General features: G+C 46.2%; 1 protein-coding gene across 4 annotated transcripts in view; it reads left to right on the top strand.

Moving 5' to 3' along the window:
• DopEcR (G-protein coupled receptor DopEcR) overlaps nt 1-20,426 on the top strand; it is a 201,556-nt gene extending 181,130 nt beyond the window's left edge. For all 4 annotated transcript variants that reach the window (XM_055064886.2, XM_055064885.2, XM_050168539.3 and 1 more), the window contains one exon: nt 710-20,426. In XM_055064886.2, the coding sequence (XP_054920861.1) occupies nt 710-1,292 (583 nt within the window). In that variant the 3' untranslated portion in view covers nt 1,293-20,426. The remainder of the gene's footprint in view (nt 1-709) is intronic.
• Nucleotides 20,427-21,881: the final 1,455 nt, after the last annotated feature.

Below are 21,881 nucleotides of genomic sequence, written 5' to 3' on the forward strand. Positions count from 1 at the left end.
AGAGGAATAAATGTTCGAAATGCATATTACATTTCGCAATAAAATTTCAATTCGAAAGTTCTATAGCGTTCTAGGAATTTTTAAATCGAGCAACATCGACCTGTCTATATATTGCGCAATAATTCTTCTCTGTGAAAGAGGTAGCCGGAGAAATGCAACTATGCGATTGTGCGGCCCGTGAATGCCGTTGAAAAGGGCAACGGCGTTTGAAGCAACCCGACATCGCCGCTAGAAAGGGTTGCGATTGATGCCCATTTGTAGCTTTGAGCGAACAGTGATCGCGGCGCACAACTCCTATTTACGTATTTCGCGGGCTTTCTTTATGACACGGGAGAAGTTATAGCATAATAAAGGGTTACTGAATCGGAAATTGTCGCGAAAGCTGTAAACTTTGCAAGCTTTTGCAAAACGTAATATGTGTCGAAATTATTAAATATGTAGACTAATTAGGCAATGAGAATACAAAACAAAATTGATCCTTAGAGTTGCAAATGCTGCTCTCATTATGGTCCACAGCTCAGCTAGCTGGTTCTACTCAACGCTATGCAAGCAACGCCTCATATTCGCTGACAATCAAGGTGCTGGGATTTTCTCTGCTCAGCACATGCATTCCGTTGACAGCCTCTGCGCGCTGCTTTGACGTGCAACAATTGTTTTTCGAGCTGTTCAAAGTGCTTATTGTTGAAAGATGCTTGTTTCGATTTCCCAGGTACGACGCCATCCAGACGCGGACACGGTGCCAGTGCTGGATGCTGTTCACGTGGATGACGTCCATGTTCATGTACTGCCCGCCGCTGTTCGGCTTCTCTAGCGGACACTTCTACCGGGATGCGTACATCTGCATGCTGGACCTTTCCAGCATCCTTCCGTACACGCTCACACTGGCGCTGCTGGTCCTGCTGCCCAGCGTTCTCACCGTCGTGTACACCTACTACTTCATCTTCAACACGATGCGCAAAATGCGCCGGTGCCTCAGCAAGGAGGAAAAAGAGTACGCCACCGCCATTGGCGAGCATCTGTCAAATCCCGACCACGTCATGTCCTTCGTCATCATTGTGCTCTTTTGGGTCTCGTGGATGCCGTGGATAGGCCTACAGGTCTACGAAAAACTTGGTGGCGTCAAACTCAGGTTTCACGCGTTACATTTCGGCCTTCTCTGGCTGGGCGTCCTGGACTGCTTGTGGAAGCCGCTCATCTACGTGGCCATGAGCCCGAAGTTCCGGCTCGGCGTGCAGCTGCTGTTCGTGTCCGTGTGCTGCCGCCACAAGGCGCCGCAGCAACTCGTGGTCTAGGGGGCGCACTGGTTTGCGCGCCTCTTCTTCGGTGTCGCCTTTCGTGTTATTGGAGTACTTCGCAAAATGCGATTGAAAAAGATGACTCAACATCTCACTCGGCGTTAGCTCTTGTTAGCACATCTGTTTCATTCCGCCCCGGAAAGGTTGCTGCTACAGGTACTTAGAAAAAGATTAAATTGTCTCACCAGACAGTCACATTCTCCAACTTTTGAGAAATAATTGCGCATTGCGCCGTTTGTCCCATCCGGAAGATCAAGGAATGCCTACATACTTGCACTCATGATTCCTTCTGACGCTGCCACTTCACAAGTGTCGAGAAGCATCGTAGAAGCTTGAGGCAAAAGTGTAAGTTTCTAGGCTGATTTGAATGATGGTTCGAGCTGCTCTGCAGTATTTGAAAACACCCCGCTGAAGAAAAACAGTGCTTGAGGGGAGACAAAAATGGCGCTATTTATTATCGGAGACAATTTGTTAAGTGATTCACGAGACATTGATGGCGAGATATAGGCACAAAATTTCGGGTTGTGGGTTTACCTATAGACGATGGTCCTTGCTGTGCCTGCAGAGATAAGCGAGCAAAAGCTCTATTCGCGATGTCCCGTTGCCTGCCGAAACGTGCGTGCATTACAGAAAGCTCCGCCGTTGGGGAGGATTCCCGCGTCCAGTATCATCAGGCAACGTGCGCATCTCCGTCGTACCAGGCTTTCTTTTTCGACATAACCTATGCGGCTGGCTTCAGTAATAATGAGCAGAATAGCGCATCGGTGTCTGGCAAACAGGTCGCTAACATATTGCTACATTGTTGAACGATAAATAAAGGTTCATTCAGAAACTGCCAACAAAGCATAACGCGACAGTAAAGATTGAGGATAGGCTAGACTCGAAACCGTGCGTTCCTCCTCGCAACGCTCCCAGCATCGTGACATTGACTTCCGGAAGACTCGCCTACTGGACGCCGTCGTTTGTCACACATTAACCGTCGTCGCAAGGGTGAAACTTCGCTTCTAAAGCATAGCAAACGTACAGACGAGGCTGATTCGCTTTCTCTGGCGCTCTGATCGAGCGCCAGGGAAACGGCCTAGTATCACCTTTCTCACTACTGCGCTGGTTTTCCACAATTTTGACGCGTCTGCTAAACTACTATCCGCATTGATGTTTGTGGCTACGAAAATGGCGCCGTTTATAACCCAGTGTCACCGTAACAAGGAGCGAGTTGGTGCGTACCCTATAGCCGGACCCTTTCCACAGCCGAACGCAGTTTTCAATTGCCCAAAGCATCTGTCTACACTCGTCTGGGTATTCCCAACTTACTCGGTCCACCCGATCACAAAGCTTTTTTTGGCTTGCGATTCCGAAAACATCAGAGGTTGCCTGAGTCACTGGACCCTACGTTTATAAGAACTCACCTACACTGTCTAGCATATAACACCAGGACGCCAACTGTTTGTCTCCTGGTACCCCCTGAATGACGAAACATTTTTACTATATTTTATCGCTCTCCGCCGCATTCTTGGCCAGCCACGGCGTGGTAGGTCCTTACGAGAAGTACCTGCACGCTTAGTATTTTCCTCCTCATATCCCTAGAATCTCCAGCAGCTGCTGAACGTCATCCTCTCTCGGGCGACAACGTTCCCACTGCTGGCCACCTTAGCGTATTAGCGTATGCCGTGTTGGCTTTTTTCTCCTCGGCTCTTTCGCCCTATCGAGTTCTGGAATAGATTAGCCCAGGTGATTCCAACAGCTATGCATGACAAACGGAGTCCGAGTAGCTGCGCAGCGGAAGTCGCCGAGCTGCTTATGCTAGGCATAATTTTACATAGCACCGCTAGTCGCCAGATTCTTGCTGACACGGTTCGCTGCTGCAAAGACATACTTTGGTCTTATTTCACAAAGGTTAAGCGTCTAATTGCGTACCAGCCTTTAACGAACGGCCCAACCCCTAAATGGATCAATCGCTGATGTGATTTCTATGTATGTTCCGTCTGAACATCGCGACTGGGGCACTGCCTTGCGTATGGCGACGAGACTACAGCACTGGTTTCTCTGCTTAGACCTGAATCGAGGCTGCCTCTCGAAACACTTCTTCCAGCCACTATCTGGTCTCCGCTTTAGCAGAAATCAGATGGGCCGCTGTTGCGTCACGGTGACATGGGGGCGCCCCACAGTGTCGTTCTGGCCCTGCGCGTTGTCCTCGCCCTGTTCCGGCCCTCGCCGCGTTTAGCCACGCGCCTGAGGCCATAGCATTCGATAACTTCCTAGACGACGCAGAATGAGCGCTTTCAGTGGTCAATGACACGGTGCTGCTTGCACTGTGACTGCGATGGCTGCATTCGTTGAGAGGAGGAAGGAAGACTCTGCAAAGTTTATTAGAACACGCCATCTTGACTCTGCCATAGGTACTTCATAAATTGATCGTAAATATGTTTTTGGTTTCACTTCATTTTTAACAAAGTCGTTCTGGCTGTTGTCATCACTGTTAGCCTGTCATAGCAAGGCATTTTCACTACCAACTACTGAAAGGCTGCGTAACAAAGTAAATGATAAGAAAAAAATAAGAAGGCTTTATTAAAAGACACAGTTTTCTTGTTGCAAGAAAAAAGTTAGGTTGTTTTAAAGTCCTTACTGCTACGTTTAAGAACCTAAAAACTACTCAGGCAACGTGTAAGAACCTAAAAACTACAGAGGCAGCACGCATGGGGACGCAAACTAGTCGGCTCCCTTCAACTCTTGACACTCACTAAATGAACTCAAGGGCAGCCTGCAGAAAGATTTGTGCTTCACTAAAACGAGGCTTTTTAGCTTTTTCTACACCCACACTACTATACTGGCGCACACCAATCTCGTAACGAAGTGAATTCTTGGTCTGCCTACATGCAGTGTGGAAGACGGTCAGCGGCCGTTCAGAACACGAACACTTGAGAATCATGACCTTCCCCTTTTGTTTGTCAAAGAAAATGGAGGAGTGAGTATGTGGATCACTAGTAGGTCACAAGAAACAAAGACAAACTCTGCGATAAATGTAACTTTTAGATTCGCGCAAATATGTTCTAAACGAATTGGAAATGCCTTCATACCGTCACCCTGTGTTTTAACGTTACGTAATATTTGAGCCTATGTTAACGGCAGTAATATTTACCATGTCTGTTGACGTCATAGTTCCGATCGCTACTGTTGCATTTGTGTGTATGTAAAATTTTGGCATCAATCGACGGTGTTCTGCTTAGGTAACTGAGGCATTCTAAAAGTTGGAGTTGTAGCCTGGCAGGGTGCAAAGTTTTATTTTTGATAGCTGTTTTGTTTCACCAGAGGGGTTTATTCGCGAAGAATTCCTGCACAAAGATTATTTTTCTGTAAGCTGCAAGCGCAATTGAAAAGCATTCTTCCAAATGTGCATTTAGATATGTATTGATGGTCGTGGGGTTGAACAGTGACCACGAGAAAGAAGGCACTGTCGGTACAGCTGAAAAATTGGCACTTGGTGAGGCTGGATCGGAACTTAAGTGATTCTGCAGTGGCCAAACGAAGTGTCCTGCGCTCAAGGTTGGACATTCGCAAACGCTCAAACTGATTTTACTGATTAGACCCAAGCGGCGGCAGCGCCGTCGGCTCCGTAACTAAGCAATTAGCCGGAAGTAACCATACGCGCGGTCTAAGCGGTATGTCCTCACGAGCCTATTTTATGAATGCTTCCCACGAGAATGCGCACGACTCTCTCACGCTCTCAGAAGGAGATTGAAGCGATGCACGTAATCGTCAGCCAGCAATTAACAAAACGCAAATCAAATATAGCCTATTTTTCGTTTAGTGTAGACCCTTCTTATCATTAAACTCTTGGTATTCACAACATTAGAAAGTATCTGTCATTGTAGTGCGCATTACAAGCACGTTTTATTCAAAACACAAAAGGAAGTTTGCGGACAAGTAAGCAGCTTTCCCGCAGTCTCGTGGATTTTACGTGGTCATGCATTAACACAAAGTTTATAAAGGCAGCCTTGTGGGCTAATCACTATCTATGTAGATTAGTATGACCACACTAGGAATGCGTGGCGTGCACGGAAATGGCAGAGCGAAAAAAATGCACTTAGTTCCAATGATGGAGGCAGATGGCGCAAATGTTGTATCAACGATGTTGCGATGAAACATATTCAGGTTTAATTGCACGACAGGGCACAGGGGGATGCTCGTCTAAATAGTACCGAAAAATACGCACTGCTGAGTGCCAGGTCTAAACAAAATGTTATTGCGAGTTAATGTTGTTTAGCAGTAAAAGCGTGGCTCCCTGAGGACCGAAGCGGTGCTCTATACTCGCGCACAAGTTTCGGTGGCAATAAAGGGTACGGGCGCGTGGCACACGTGTTACAGCGCCAAGTAGTTCGGCAGTGCTTTTGTTGCTCGGAACAGACGCTGAATCGGCGCAGCTTCCACGTGCCACGGTTTCGCGTTTCCCCAGACGCGGACGGTAAAAGCCGCAAAATAAGGAAACCATTGCACCGAGAGGTGTGTTCTCTCTTATAAAACTGTTTCTAATAAGGTGTTTATGTTTTCTCTTCCCCAGCCCAAAATAACGTGCATTAAAACGCGGGACTCTTTTCAGAAACGCCCTCACTTTTGCGTGCTTTGCCTCCGTAGCTTTCCCTTCACAGCCGCAGAGATTTGTCCGCGAGTATAGTATACGTTTATGTCCACTGTGGAGGCCATGAAATTCGCGAGATTATTGCTTCATTATCATCTTTGATTTTGCACAGTCAACGACGTGAAGTATTCGAAAAAATATTCGGATTTTCGAATAGTGACTACTCGATGCGAGGTCCGAGTGGAAGAATATTCTATTCGTTATACCCGTGCTAACATGCATCACGCGGACTTTTTTACTCTATAAAAATAATATGATTGTCTCCAAGAAACGTGGCTCTCACTTACATGCAGTAGAGTAGGCTGGCAGAATAGACAGTTCATTGATTTCTAACTGTCAAATGGTGCATATAAATCTCCTACCGTACGTTTTCTGATGGGTTTTCGCGAAAACCATTCCTGTGGCACATGCAGCAGTTACAGTAGAGATATACGAGCACGACAATAGCGTGAGTTCCTGTGAGAAAAGAAGGAACACTTTTGCGTGGTCCTTCCCGTTGGGCCAATTTGAATTTTGAGAAAGAAAATTTCTTGGTAAAGAAAGAAACTTAATGAATGGCTTACGAGCTGTTTGGTTTATTTGACACGCATTCGCCGCTTTTTCCCACAACACGTGCGATTAGTCAATGTATTCTTTCGCTACTACGTTGTTCTGTGTAGTGAGCTGGGGAAACACGTAGTTTACTCGATTTTCTATGTTCCACAGTCAAACAGAAATAAAAGTTGCCGCACTGAATATTTAAAAAGAAACATACCAATGTGGGGCATGCGCCGCCACGAAGGGGAGCCCTACATTTCGCAGCTTTTGATTGCTCTTGGAGCAATCGTCTGGGCACGAACATGGACGGCAGTTTTTAACGCACGGCGCAATTGTAAGCAACGATCACTAAAGAAGAGAATAAAAACGCACTAGTTCGTACATCGCCCCACAATATCACTTGCGAAAAATGCCTAACGCTGTACTAACTATGTTTTGAGCACGTTAGACTCTTAATTTCATTGGGCGGTCGAACACACCCCACCAGCGTTGCGCATAGTAATAGGGCTCTAGTCTAGCTTTTGTTGTTTACAGAAAAAGCACTGTGCTCACCGTGTTTACAAAGTCTGGCAAGATTGTGCGGAGAAAAAAATAAGTGCCACTAATTAAGTGGTAATTACGAACTTACCGGAATCTTAGGATATCGTACAGACTGGAGGAAGGCATCTTTACGGAACGTGTCGTCTTTGCAAAGGCCAGCACTTTTAGGCACCATAGGCATGCAGGCTGAATTGTAGATATTTCAGCATAAGGCACATTATTGATACAACATTTCACGCTATCATAGGTTTTTAGGTTAACAGAAGCAAGGACAGGTGATATTTCGCCAATATTCATGGTTTTTGGGTACCACTTTGTGAACCGTTCAATTCCATTGAGAGAACCTCACGTCACGCTGCAAAAATGACGATCATGGAATATATAGAAGTATGCATGAAAAGAAATGCAGTCAGCCCCTTATTCTCGGAGCCGTCTCTGAAAAATGTTGCATTTAACTGTGGTACATTTTTCTCATGTATGGTATTTATTATAGTCAAAGTAAAATTGTACACTCGGACTTCATATGCAGTATATGGCACTTGAATGGTGGTAAAAGTATGCGCAAATAATAAGGTGTATAACTATAAACAAAGTGTGTAATGTATTTGTAGTAAGATCGAGGCAATGAGAGACGGTTGATCACGAACTGTTTCCGTTCGAAGTCTGTTTAGTCATACATCTCAACGATCATTGGACTAACTATTGATTGAGCGTTAACAAAGCAGAGGCGCTATAACGTTTCCAAACTGTTCTATTCCAATTGTGCCATCAGCCCTCCACGATAGGTAAAAAAATTTTCGAACCGCCACCCACTACGCCTGTCTGTCACGCGACATCACGAAAACCGCGAAAACGCCCCACCTGATATGATATGTGCATACTGATTATGCATGATTAGAGTGAACAAAACATAAATAATAATTTCTGATTCGATGCCTTTTTCACCATTAGCGAAAAAGGGCGTCGTTTGACAAATTGCTATTGGTCAAAGGTTTTCGGGTTACGCGCACAAAACCACGAAAACTCACACGTCAGAGTGACGTGTACGCGTCGAAGACATTAATATGCCGAAGAAAACTGAAAGTTTTTATCAATAGCCCCAGACTGCCCCGTTCCAAAAAGAATAGAAGATGGCTGCCAGCCGATCGCTGTGGCACTGGCCACGCGGAGCTGCCGGGCAGCATGCATTTATTCGCGAATAATAAAACATTTTGCGGGGTAGTATAAGGTTATCAAGACCTTTCAGCACGTCTATGATATCGCTCTGCCAACTGTGCTGAGGATCCGTTTTAACAACATTTGTAACCTTCCGTTGCACACCGTGCGAATTTTCACCAGCCACCGCAAGCTAAGTAAGGGAAGCGGACCAATCGCAGACGCCGGCATCACGCTCTTCATCTGGTTATATATTTTCACGGCGCTAGCTCGGCCCATGGAAACTCTCTGCACTTGAGCGTGCTCTTCGCCTCTTCTAAGCCAATTAGATAAGAAAAACCTGTCAATGTAGGCAATGCTATGCGCATTGTAAGCAAAAGAAATTGACATTACATAAGCGAGAAGCACGTTTGATGGAGCTTTTCAAACAAGCTCTGGGTGACCACCCGATGCTTGCGTCAGTGGTTACGTAAATTTGACTTCACGAAATTGGAATAAAAGCAGATTGGAACAGTTTTACGTTATACGGCCCCAGGAGTGGCTATCGAGGTGAAGCGAGTGACTGGCAATCAATAATGGTCCAGAACAGTTCCATCTCAGACAGTGCCGGACGCGTGATTGCTGTAGCGTGCAGCTTAAGAATGCCGACGGCACGACATGATAGTGTGTCGTCTGCTTCCCGTCCTGCCCAATACTCTGCGCTACAGTGAACGAGAAGCGACTCAAAGCGAACCATGTTGAGCGCTGCGAGCCACAAAGAAACCACAGTATCGCCAATAGCCGTTCCTGTGCTCACGTTGCCTCAAGCAAGCAAGTATTTGCACATTCCAATGCAAGGAACACGCGCGTCAGCGTTTACTCTCTCGCCTTCGTCTCCTCACACTCTGTTTATGCTTCCTCGAAAGTATTTCGTTGACGTTGTAGCTAGAACCGAGTGTACCGCGGCGGTATCAGCGCGGTTCATGACGAGGGGGCGTCGTTCGCTTCTATACCCCTGTCAGGCGGGCAAGTTTAGTGCGAGCGGATGGACTGGCAGGCTGTAACTCATTTCGCTGCGTAACAGTGTAGAGCCTCGATAGGAGTTGTTCAAGATGAATCAATACTGGATCCAGATTCGGTCTAATACGGAATCCACGTTTTTGTAATGTTGAGTGTTAGAGGCGCTCCTGTATCAGCATGCATTATTCTTCGGCCAACGAGGGTCACGCTGTTGTCCAGGCGCTGATGCTGGGCCGCTCTTCCGAACGCGCAGCCCGCCGCTCGGGTGTTGCATGCGATTCCGTGTCGCCTTTGCTCGTGACAATTCACTGGGGTAATATCGTATTTAAAACATTGCCGAAAATAACAAAGATGTTTTCTGTTATTTACCTATAGACACTATCAGGAATTGTAAATCACCAAATCACTAAAAGCAGCGTCACTAAGTTGCCACTGTTGCATGTACCCACCTAAGGTACATAGAATATGACAAAAACAGCGTATCATCAGAATTAGCTGGCACGGAGCATACCCGACATCTTGGGAAAGGAACTTTCTCTCACCTCGGGGCGGCTATCTTTTGCATTCAATGCAACACATCGAGTTGTGCCACAATCACCACAGCTATCACACCCGTGCGCAAATCGAGGGAAGCATACTGCATGAACCAAAAAGCCCGTTTGAGCGAGACGCGGATATTGCTGTATGACTGGCGGACAATCTGGTTAAATTTTCGGCTGGAACAGAATGTGTACCTTTTATTCGCCAAAGCACACACTTCTGTTTATTAGACATTTGTCCACACCTCCATACTTGTGCAGTGTGAAGCGCTCCTTAAATTTGATGATCTGGATTCTTCCTCTCCAGGTCCCATGAGGTCATCTCAGTGGTTCGTAGTTCTCGGTTACAGGAAGGTTCACGCACGTGTTGCAGGTACTTCGGCGCACTCGGAGGTGCCCTTGTACATTCGAGCGACTAAGAGAGGTGCATGATCACATCGGGACTGACTGACATATTTTGTGATCGGCAACTGTTTCATTTGCCAGCTGGAGCTGTGATAGTATACAAGGCATTACAAAAGCATTATAGAAAATTAGGTCCAAGTAGTCCCGCAGGTTTCATTATTCCCGTCTTTTCCTAGTTCACCCTGCTATGAATCATTTATATCTGAACCATCTAGGCGATGGAAGAAGAGCTTATAAACTACAATTTAGCACATATATGTATCTCGGCACCTCAACGCAACCAATCAGTCTCCGGTCATGCTGCTCAGCGCGTTTAGAGCATGTCCAAAAGAGGCTCATTGGAGGCACATTGTTAGCCGACTATAGGCAGGCGCTAATAAAATAAAAAATGCCATAGGTTCAAAGCGTGGAGCGCGCTGAATGACATTATGAAATCTGGGGCACGTACTTGCTAGGCGAATGAAAATCATGAAGGGGAGCGGTGATGCGGGCAAATTTCACGGACCACAGGCAATAGTCACGTGAATAATGGTGGTTGCAACGCTCGCTTCCTATAGGCATTGCCATGGCTAAAATGAGGACGTCAAAGCACGTCTTTTGCTTCGCATCGGCGCATAACTCTCGCTCGCAGCCCAGGTAATGGCGACGCTCATTCGCTTCTCACTAGCATGCTTCTTTTGCCACTGAATGAGACGGCCTCAACAGGTGCCCTTTGTGGACACCGCGTGATGGGCAGCTGGTGTATGCACGGGTAGTAAGAGAGATTCGCGCAAATCATTCTAACCGGCCCATTTGCGTCACTAAGAGGCTTGAAAGTCAAGGAAGGGATGTTTTTCTTCATTTCCTCAAAGGCCATGCTGTGAGGCTAACGGGCCAGTGGTTTCAGATGAACAGTCTGAAGGAATAAACGAAAAAGCCTAGACAGGGGGAACAAAACAGACATGGTAAGGAAGGACGTTACCGTTTCGATTTTGCCGTTAGACTTAGCGCGCACTAACACTGGGTTCACCAGAACTTTTGCGTTGACATCTCTCATCTACATCATGCTGGTTGGAACAAAACGCTTCAAAACGGTAGCAGGAAACACGAAAACTTGCGCTGTGCATTGTCTGCTTTCAGTTTGACACTGCAGAAGGTGACGGAGACCGAGGTCACTGCTCCGAGGTGGTTGGTTAAAAGACCGTTACTTGTTCCGTTTCTTCAAACCGGAATGGAGTAAAATTAACAGAGCGTAAATCGTTTGTTCGTTGCCCTTATTTGGACACCACTGACTTCAACTGCCTGTGGGTAATTGCTTCCTCTCCTGCGTTTAGTCGTTGCATCGGTTGTGTGAGTGGTGCTTCGCCTTGTGAGGACATTCTAGTGAACAGTTTTTTTCCCCTAAACAACAATGAGAGCAAGAGCTTCTTATATGCAAGTAAAACTTATGAAAGGAACCTTTCCGGTGCAATTTTCGGACAGTGAGGGCACTATGATAATAATATGCTCGCTAAATTATACGTATATTATTATACATTCGATTCCACACTTTTGAGTTAACCTGGAGAGCTGAAGGCCTTTGTTTTACTCTTTCGGGACTTGCACAATATATTCGTATGGGACATTATAAACAAAGCTACGTGGTCACGAGTGGGAGTCAGTCTTGAACCTGGTTCCTGCTCCTTGAAGTGATGGAGCAGGCGGCAGGTCAGCCTTTCGTTAAGGCCGAGCGAGCCGCGTTTTCCAGGGTTCACATGTGAACAAGGCAGCGAGAATGTCGCATTTCCGCTCGATCTCTGCGTCGATTTTTGCTACCAAACTCGCCGTCATCGAAAACTTGGTGTTTTAAACATAATCCTCTGGTTCTCGTTGGCAACAGGGGCTAAAATGTTGCAAAACCTTCTTCTTGCGCAAACCACGTGTGTGTGTGTACGTGTGTGTTATCCCGGGACAGTGTAGCAAAAACAAAAAAAAAAAGCCCGGTATGAGCATAGCACCTTATGAAGGTGTATCAGTATTGCAACTACATAGAGTGGTGTATTTTATGCAGTGGGCATAAAGTAGGCTGATGATGATTATTATTATTTCCATTTTTAATTGACTGTTTTTGAATGCGTGTGGTGTGTCTGGGAAATTGCTGTGCGGGTGATATCTGTATATCCTGCACTGTGAGAGCAAAGGACATTCAAGACTGTGACACTCGCTGCAGCCACAATCGTCTAGTTTTTTTCTTGGAACTTTGTACGCCTACAATGTTCACTTCTCTGGTTGTGACACCAATAGAAAACTGTGTGTACAAACGAGGTCCGAACAACGCTGTACGTACAATGGAGGTTGAGAAGAGCTATGTGATACACAACTTTACGAAAGATAGCTGTCGAGAAAGGCAGCGTCTTTATCGGTGTTACACTCACATGTGGTCGATTTCGGGGGGCCTTGACGCCATCGAGTTCGCCCCGAAAAAAAGTTCGTTTCAGTAACCTTGCAAAACTAAAAGCATTCGGGAGCCCTAATGTTTCAGGAAGTGAAAGGAATACCAGAAGGTAATACGTTGTTTTGGGTAATAAAGACATTCCAAAGCGTCAAAACGTTCAACCAAAAAGCTGTCTTTCGGACTCTATCTAGTTTGCTCCAGTCATTAGTTCATATTGAGACTCACGCTGCAAGTTGTCTTTGGCATCACAGCATGACTCCCCGTAGACCAGGTTACATTCGACTGGTTTGGTCGACGGAGAGTCGATGGCCAGTGATAACACGTAGACCATGACGGTGTCACTGAAGAGGCGTTCCGCACTGTCGTCCACTTCATGTTGAGTGGCCTAACGAATTTTTCCATAGCACAAGAAAGTGTGCAATGTTTACCGCTAGCGTAAGCGTACTTCGGTTGTTGGCATATAATGAGTTTTCCTTCGAGAAACACTGCAGCGCTTGTTTCACTATGACCACAAGTCATAGAAGCTGTTTTTAACGCAATGCGCCGTCAGATCAAACGCCATGTCGTGTCATGCCTCTGAATTGTAACCAACCTTGCAAGGTACAAGAATTTACGAGCGGGCGGCGTGCAATATATAGTCGCCCACCGTACCCTCAAAGAGCGAAATGATTTCTTTTAGTATCTGTCATATAAATTTGCCACAACGTCCACCCTGAACGAAATAAGTGGTTCAAGGAAGAAAAAGCACGTTCTTCATCTTGTTTATGAGTTCTTTCCATCAGTAGTAGCCAACAGCGTCATCCCTGTGCTTGTAAAATATAAGGACTGCTTTTGCCCGGCAATCCTGTTTTTTTGGGGGGGGGCTCTTGGATGTCTACATCGTGCGTCTCTGGTGCTAAGGCGACTGTCTAGCGGATCGCGAAAATAGAAAAAGGTTAAGCTTGGAGACACTGACTGCTGCAGGAAGCACAATTATAATGCCACGAGAGAGTAACTTAACACCCTTCATTGCAGTGTAGTGCTGCGTAACCCGCACATGAAAGAGTTTCTATGTGTTAATTTATACTGCCCCATTTTAAAGGGCAATGATATTTCTTCTGTAACGAAGGCTCATCTGCACTTATCGGGCATGGAATTGTGCAGCTTTAGGATCCTCAGTCAGATTCTAAATTTTGTAAGCCTTTGCGGTACACAGCTTACTTACTGCATTGTGCAACAAAGATGAAAGGATGAAAGGGCCGAGAGTAAAAGCTATGTCGAGCTTGACGGGCCGTCAACCAATAGAAGAACGTTGCTAACTTTTCCGAACACGGCCAGAAACATCCGTTGAGTCCGCATTGTTGAATTCCAATCGAACTTTCTGTTGTTTTTGAACAATTGAAACAGTGTTGCACTTCCGCTTACATCTGAAACATTCTCGAGACCTCAAGCGAATTCTATGAGATCTGGCACATTCACCTGTATATTTCAATGCTGCAGAGTGCACGGCATTGTGTGTGGGTAGCAGCGGTTCCAGTCTCGTTTTTTTTTTTCACTAAGAAATAGCGTGATTGCGGCGTGACCGGAACGCTGGAGCCCTCATACGCTGCAGATCTGTTTGGTCTCTAAACATGAAGGCAAGTTGCAACCCGCGAAGGCAGAAATTTGGTCATTATCACGTCTCTATTGATGAGTTTCGGGCTTCTGTTTCATTCAAAACGCGTGCCTCTGAAGTCCACTGTCTTGTTTAGCAATTCACAAGCTGAGTGAAATCATTTAGCAAAATGAATAGAACAGGGTGGACTAGCTTGGGTGCACTTGCTAACCGGTCACTGGTTTCCAGGATGATGTAACAAGAGGAAAATCTGGCTCCAAACTGGAACGGGAGCTATTGGTGTAGTACGCGGATTGTAGCATAATTTGTCTGATTTGTGATAATTTTTGATTTTTCTGAGGCGGAACTGCGTGTGCTGTGCCTCGCCACATTTCCCCAGAGTGAAGACTTTCGCGTTAGTAAATTTGAGATGTCGTTTCCAAGGAAAGGAGTAACAAAAGAAAAATATGCCCAACAAAAGTGAATTTTCTTCTGAATATCCGCAGGCTGCCGCATTCCGGAAGGCATAAAAGATGGCTGCCGCCTATCGCTCAGGCACTGGCTACTCGCACCTGCCCGGAGATCATGGGTTTATGTGCGTGTAATAAAGCTTTTTGCGTGGTCGTGTAATGTTTTCGAGCATTTCGGCACGTTTACGACCTCGTTCTGCCAACTCTTCTTTGCGGAGGATCCGTTTTAGCGTCATTCTTAAGCTTCCGTTGCATGCCGCCGCGATTTCCCACCAGCCACCGCAAGCTAAGTAAGGAAAGGCGCACCAATCGCAGACGCCGGCGCCACCCTCTTCATCCGGTTATCGATATTCAGTGCAGTGACTCGGCCCCATCGATTCCCTGTCGACTTGAGCCTGCTCCTCGCCTCTTGTCAGCCAATTAGATAAGACAAGCCGCTCAGTGCAGGCAATGTTATTCGTTTTTCAAGCAAACCAAAGTGACCTCCTGTGAACGAGGAGAGCATTTGATTGGTCTGTTCAGATTGGTCTGTTCTGCGGGTGACCGCCCGATGATTGCGTCGTCGGTTACGCAAATTTGACGTCAGGAGCTTGGAATAAAAACATATTGGAGTAGTTTTACGTTAGAGCGCCCCTGTTGTCATTGCATTCCAGGAACTTTATTCCTACGATGCGTGAAAACAAAAAGAAATATCCAGCTGAATCAGAAATGCAATTTGCCGTAAATTTTGAATATGCATTTCTTCAAACTGGCGCTATGGATAAGCGCATGCTTTGCGCAATGGCTGTCTTCAAGTCTGCGAGGCCCCAAAAGGTCATAGTTATGGGATTATTTATTTCTTCATTTACAGGTGCCGTACCTCACATGCTCTTTACACTGGGGCATTCATTCCACTATTTTCTGTTACATGCATCCTCGCATCGGCCGCTGCGGATGATGCGTTGTCGAAAGCATGTATCACTCTGTCCTGCGGCACCATGACGCCTGCAGTAAAATACTGAGTAAATATGCACCGTGTTGGGAAAAGCTTCTGTAAAAAAATGTGCACCTGCTATTCGAGGAAGCTAGATGTTTCTTAGCAAGGCAGACAAGCAGTCAAAACGCAGCTAATAGTAATAAGGTAACAAATATGGTAAATTCTTGTGGCATTTTGAAAATGTTTCTCCGGAATCCACTTGTATGAGTCTGTCTCTACCAAGAATCACCAGCTAGAAGTGACTGAGTGGTTTTGACTACTGCAGGCATCCTAGCTCCGCTGGTGCTCATCTGGCTGTGGTCTGCTTGACCGTAAAGCTTATTAAAATCCTCTGTTTGTGGGACACAGTTATTGACGTCACCGTTGCGTCATAGGGCGGCACTCGACATATCCGTTAGCTGCTCGGTGAGGGAGCGTGCAAAGTTAACCAAAGTGTGAAGAACTTGTGCGCATGCTTTGAGCGTGATGGTTTTCCTGTTGTAACAGAGCGATGTTCCACAGTCTCCGGTACAGTGTAGTAGAACTGTAAAAGGTATACGTACATCTGACCCCAACTGCGCGTCTATCTTTTTTCCGACAAGCGCTCGTGTCCATTATGTTCCGAACGCACCTGAAAGGCAGTTAGGTAGATGGTCTGTAAAGTAGGAGGCCATGTTCAAAGTACTTACTATCTGCACGAAGTCGCGCCACCATGACAGACATCGCACCCACACAAGCGCCGCAGAAGTGGGGTAAGTGCGCGCTGGGCGTGCACTTAGCGTGCCACTTTCTTCGTGTGTGTGGCCTATGAAAAACAGCTTTCCTTCATAATTTCACAATGAGACAGCTTTCTCTTCTCGCGTCGCTCCCTATTGTTTTTAACGGGCTAGCTTACTGTCCATTTTCTACTGCTTTGTTGCCGATCTCTTTGAGTACATGGCATGTGTAGAATGTACAAGGATACACATGCTTAATGGAACTCTTCTTAACGTTATGTCAGACCCTAGAAGCAGTTAGGTGAGCGCCCTTTTTATCTTGAGTTCTGAATGGAGATTTTGCGACAGTAACGCGGCTCATGAAAGGCCAGAAGCACTGTAGTAGCTGAATGCTGAAAACGCCTGTTGACTCAAGTATGTAAAACATGCCACTTTAATCTCTTAGGTCGAGCAGGTTACCCCTGACTAGCTCTTGACATTTTTTTCTTCGGCAAACGATACGGGTTGAAAACCGAATAGGTAGACTAACATCGCTGCATGCACAAACTGTCCACCATTTTCCGTCCACTTATAGGCCAACTGTTAGGTACGATGCTCAGTGTTGATAAACATTTTCAAAGCGTATCTTAGTTTTATAGGTTACCTAGCAGTTTTTCTATGGCCAAGTTGTAAACAAAGAGCTTAACTGTTTGCTTGAATATAAGGTTGCTTATAATGGGGCATTCCTTACGTTGACGCGCGCAGAGAAACATTGGAGATTGCTATGCTTTAGAAATATATGAAGTACTAAATACTTCGAGTAGTCCCGATGTTCCAGGTCTTGTCAAGTTTTTCATCAATTTACTCTCGACCGGCAAAGACCCTGGTTAACTCAGCGGGAGGATATCGCGGTTATGTTGTTGCCTTGGTAAGATATCGCTTTCTAGATTTGCCACAATGGCCACGTGTATGCCAACTTTTCATTTCTACATCCTTCTAAGAATCTTGATTTTTTTTTCTTAACCTTGGTGGCGTGCAGCTTGTAGAAGTTACTTCGTAAATATTTCGCTGTGAATTCAGTTAAAAGGCAGCTGTTTGCTGATGTGTTCCGACATCGTCGGTACACTGTGCGAAAGTCTTTCGAAGCAAGTTAACAGTGGTCCACAATTACTTGCCAGTTAAAAATTTGGGCAAGACGTAAATAAAAAAAATGAGGAGCCTTGCCACTATGTGAAGGTGAATGACCAGCGAAGCGGTAGCACATCAAAGAGGGTTAGACAAGGGTGCATGTATTAATTTTAACCATTTGGTAATGGTAGGACGACAACTTTTGATTACTGTGACAGACGCAGATTGGGTCGGTTACAATCCTAGACGGATTCTTGGCCAAACACAGTGTATACACGACCGTTGTTGAGTGACTTGGATTGGTGTGGCACTTGAAACCAAACTCTTCTAGCACAAATTCAGTGTACCATTTATTGTTTGGTTTTGCCACATTGGAGTCTCCAACGACGATCACAGGGACAGTGTCATCACGGCAAAGTGCGTGGTCATTCTCGATGTCACACTTGGGTGTGCCTAGATATCACAATTCCATTTTTCGTTTGGACGGCACAGACATCCCCAGAGTCTCTGGCCTTGTCCTCTTGCGAGTCTGTGCCAGTAGACAACACATTCATTTGTTCTTGCGAGTCAAAAGTTGTCCTTTGCGTATATGGCAACGCCTCCTGCACGTGACTCCATGTGCTGTGCAGAACGATTCCAGTATTCCTATCGGCTTGAAACAATGCATCTTGATTGATTTATTTCATTTATTATTATTTCTGTTATTAATATTAGGGGCGGAGTGCTTGCAGGCTGCTTGGCCTGCGCCGCAGGTCGGCCCTGTATCTAGGAGGTCGGCCCATGCTCGCCTTTTCTATCGTTGGCGCACGAACAACACATGAAACCCTAGCCTTACACAGCTTCGCTGTAAGTAAGCGATACGTGGTGGAAAACAAGCCAGACATGCAGAGCGCGGGGGTTTCATCGGGAGTGAATGGCCGGGGCGACATTGCCAGCCTGCTGACGCACAGCGCTTGTTGACGATACACCTGGCGTCGAACGGAAACGAGCAGACTGCTGACGCGCGCGTTGGCTGTAGTGAAGGTAGCTCCATTAACTACACTGACCATTTGTCTTAGTTAAGGACGATGAGCGTCGTGAGCAAATTCTAGCTTTCCACTGTCGTACCATGTGTTACAAAAGTCATGAGATCGAATCACGTGTATTAAAGCAGTTTGCTGTAGCGCATGCATTAAGACGCCCTTTGTTATGTTAGATGCATTTTTTTGCCCCAAGCATGTGATGAAGGAATAGCGGTCTCCTGGAATAGCATTTTATTTTATGCGCATCCTTCCTCGTGCGTGCTTTATACTTTTTTGCAACATTTATCTTACAGGCTACTTGGATTTGGTGCTAGTTTTTTTTTGTTATCTGGCTTTTAGTGTGCTTGTCAGCACTCCCTTGGTCTGTATTAAACGAGGTGTTGATTTACGTGTCAGCCACCAGCCTGTCTTTCTTTGAAGAATTTGTTTTTACTCTCCTTCCTGGCGTCCCATGCAGTGAAGAAAGATTTCAAGGGTCATTCTTGTGTCGTCTTCCTTCTCATGACGTATGCTACAATGAATGTCCACCAGATATGGCTAAAAATAAACTGCTGTTGTCGAAGGCCACCGTTTTCTTTGGGTTGTTACACGGGCGGCCTGAATCGTGGTTACTGTGGCCGTGGGTATCGCAAAACGCGGTTAGCGAAGTTACACAGCAGGCAAAACGGCGGCTCACTGCTCAACGAGCTTGGCGGCCTCGGTTGAGAGCGGTCGACGACGGCGCACGCTACAGCGAGCAGCGCGCGTCCTTCGCAGGCCTTTTGAAACTCGCTCTGTGGAGCGACAGGCAGGACAGCGCTCATTTCACGGGACTACGGAGGCCACGGTAATCATTTGGGAAGACAATGTGGCCGCGGCAATACGCGCTCTGTCCGCCGAGATGATGCGACGGCAATCCTCCCGCCGAAAAAGGACCGTACAAAAAGGAAGAAGAGCAGCTGAATGTTGACCATATGGGCGAGTAATACTGGTAACTTCCCACAACATTTGAATTATGTGCGCGACACAGTTTGGAAGCGTGCACGATGAATTATGGACGCGAGTGCCCGCCCTAATTATGTATCGATGCGTCTCCCTCGGCGTTCTCAAGTGCCGGTCGCGTCGGTCGCTTCGATTGCAAAGAGCCACCGGACGAGTTGTCAAGCGTGCCGTCTCTAACGGCCGCCTCGCTGTCCACGCTGTACTGATGTGGTGTCAAAACAAGCGTTAATTTTGAAACTTGAATTATTAATTATGTGCCGCAGTGTGTTGGAATTCCAGTGAAAATTGAAACTAATGGCATGCCTTATTCATGGCGACGTCAACCATAAATATCAATGCCCTTGTAACTCAGGCGGACTGTGATTGGGGGTAACTTGGTTAAGTGAGTAGCCGCCGTTAAGATTAACCACAGTTCAGGTCGCCCGTGTAACAAGGGTATAAGAGTGTCGTAATTGTTTCTGAACGACGGAAACGGAGTCACATTAAAATTGAAACAATCGCATCGTTCGTTTTTTTTTTTTTAATTTGAACACTCGCTTGAAAGTAGAAGCGACCGCCGGTCAATGGCATACCTTGTGATTTCCTGCCCCTTTTTTGTTTCGATATTTCACGGTATACGTCGGTGGTACATCCGATATTGTTTCTGTTACTTGTGCGCGTCCACGGGTGTGCGTCGGCGCAGGTTCTCTCTGTGACGACATGACGACGGCCGGACAGGCGCCGCCAAGCTGTGCGACGCAACGCAGTACGACCTCAGGTGCCAAAGGGGGCTTTTCTCGAGATGCCGGCAGCCGTTGCGTAAGCAGAAGTACAGCCTTTGCAAGCTTCTGCCTGGCTTTGGGACATTGGCGCTGGTTTTTGTGTTTCAGGGTTGATGTGACCTTGACTAAAGAATCACGAGAAAATGTCTTGTATACCGCATATAAAACCATTTATTATGATGTCCGGCGGCCAAATGAGCAAAGTACATGTCATGTTTGTGCACCTTGCATGTCTCTGAAACTGCTCTCAATGTGAATCATGTGTGTTCCACGACCCTGACAACGATGTGAAGCATATGAATAATAAATGGTTCTGGGTCAACAACTTGTCTGCATAGCTATCATACTGCACTCACCTTTATCAGCAGCTGAACGACTGTCACGTGTGTTCCGGCATAGTGCGAGGCACAGTGACGCGCCTCTTCTGGCAGTAAGTGAACTTATTTAACATTTATCTACGACCTAAAGCAAAGCATCGGCTTTGCATCCATTCTAGAGCTCCATGCAACGAATACTGCAGTGGAATCGAGCGTGATAATCGAGCATGGCGAAACGTGGTGGTTCTGGTTTCAATCGACCTTGTAGAAGTCCTTTACTATAATGCCTTTGAAGCCAACTTTTATTCGCAGCACTGGCGCGTGGCAAGACGTTTACACTATCGTACGATTCTGACGACATTACGAAACAAATGAATAATTACATGTGTTATAACTTAGCACAGAACACCCCTATTTATCGGCAGACGTTCGCAAAAGTGCAGTGAACAATCTGCGCTATGTCCTAGGGTTTATTTATGATAATTGGGAATGTCAGTCATTCAACCACTCAAAATAGATGTATAGACTAGCATGCGATTCACATGTGAACAACGCAGAGCAATAAAAAAAAACTGCAACGCGCATTTGCGTGAGTCCGCGCCAAATACTGGGAAAATTCACGTGCCGCTCATAAATTCTGTTGCCTCAAAAATTGGACCGCCACATTTCCGCCAAGTAGCTTTCGTGAATACTCTGCCTTCTTTGCTGCATCTCCTGACTATCAAGAAAAAAGGACTGCGCACCCGGGATACTTCTTGCCAGGGCGGTTGTTTGAGAAAAATGCACTAGCATACAATGGGACCTGCTGCAAGTGAACAATCATAAGAAGCGAACAAACAATGACACCAAGGCAAGCATACGGTTAATTACTGGTTTTTAGTCGAATAAAATAAATGATAAATAAATGGACATAACATTGAATGAAAAATCAACTAGCCGCACACGGGATACGAACCCACGTCCGCTAATAACGCGTGCGATGCTTTACCAACTGAGCTACCCCGGTGCCATTTTCCAAACCACTTTCGGGGGTATTTATGGTTTCCTACTAGAACTAACCTTGGGAATGTTATCTAGCGCCATCACTCACAGCCTACGCGAAGACGTGCGTTCGCATCCCAAGTGCGGCCACTTGTTTCATAACCTTTCATATCCACCTATATAACATTTCGTAAGTTCAATTAGAAAGACCAAGTAATTTTCCCTATGGCGTCCTTCGTGTGATTGTTTCTTGGTGTCTTGTGACATGAGTAAATTAGACACCTCAGTTTCCTTTTTTCTCGTTCACTACATGGCGAGGATCAAGGATCCGGCAGCGTTGATGCGTTCAGATAGTATGCATGGTTTTATTGACCAGTTGCGTTCACCCAAAATGTTTACGTGCAGGTGACGCCTGTGGCAGGAAGGATGTTCCACATCCGATGTCAAGAGTGTGAGTGGGGGCTCGCAGGGCTATTTCCAGG

This window comes from Dermacentor andersoni, chromosome 1, assembly GCF_023375885.2.
Source record: "Dermacentor andersoni chromosome 1, qqDerAnde1_hic_scaffold, whole genome shotgun sequence".
Taxonomy (NCBI): Eukaryota; Metazoa; Arthropoda; class Arachnida; order Ixodida; family Ixodidae; genus Dermacentor; species Dermacentor andersoni.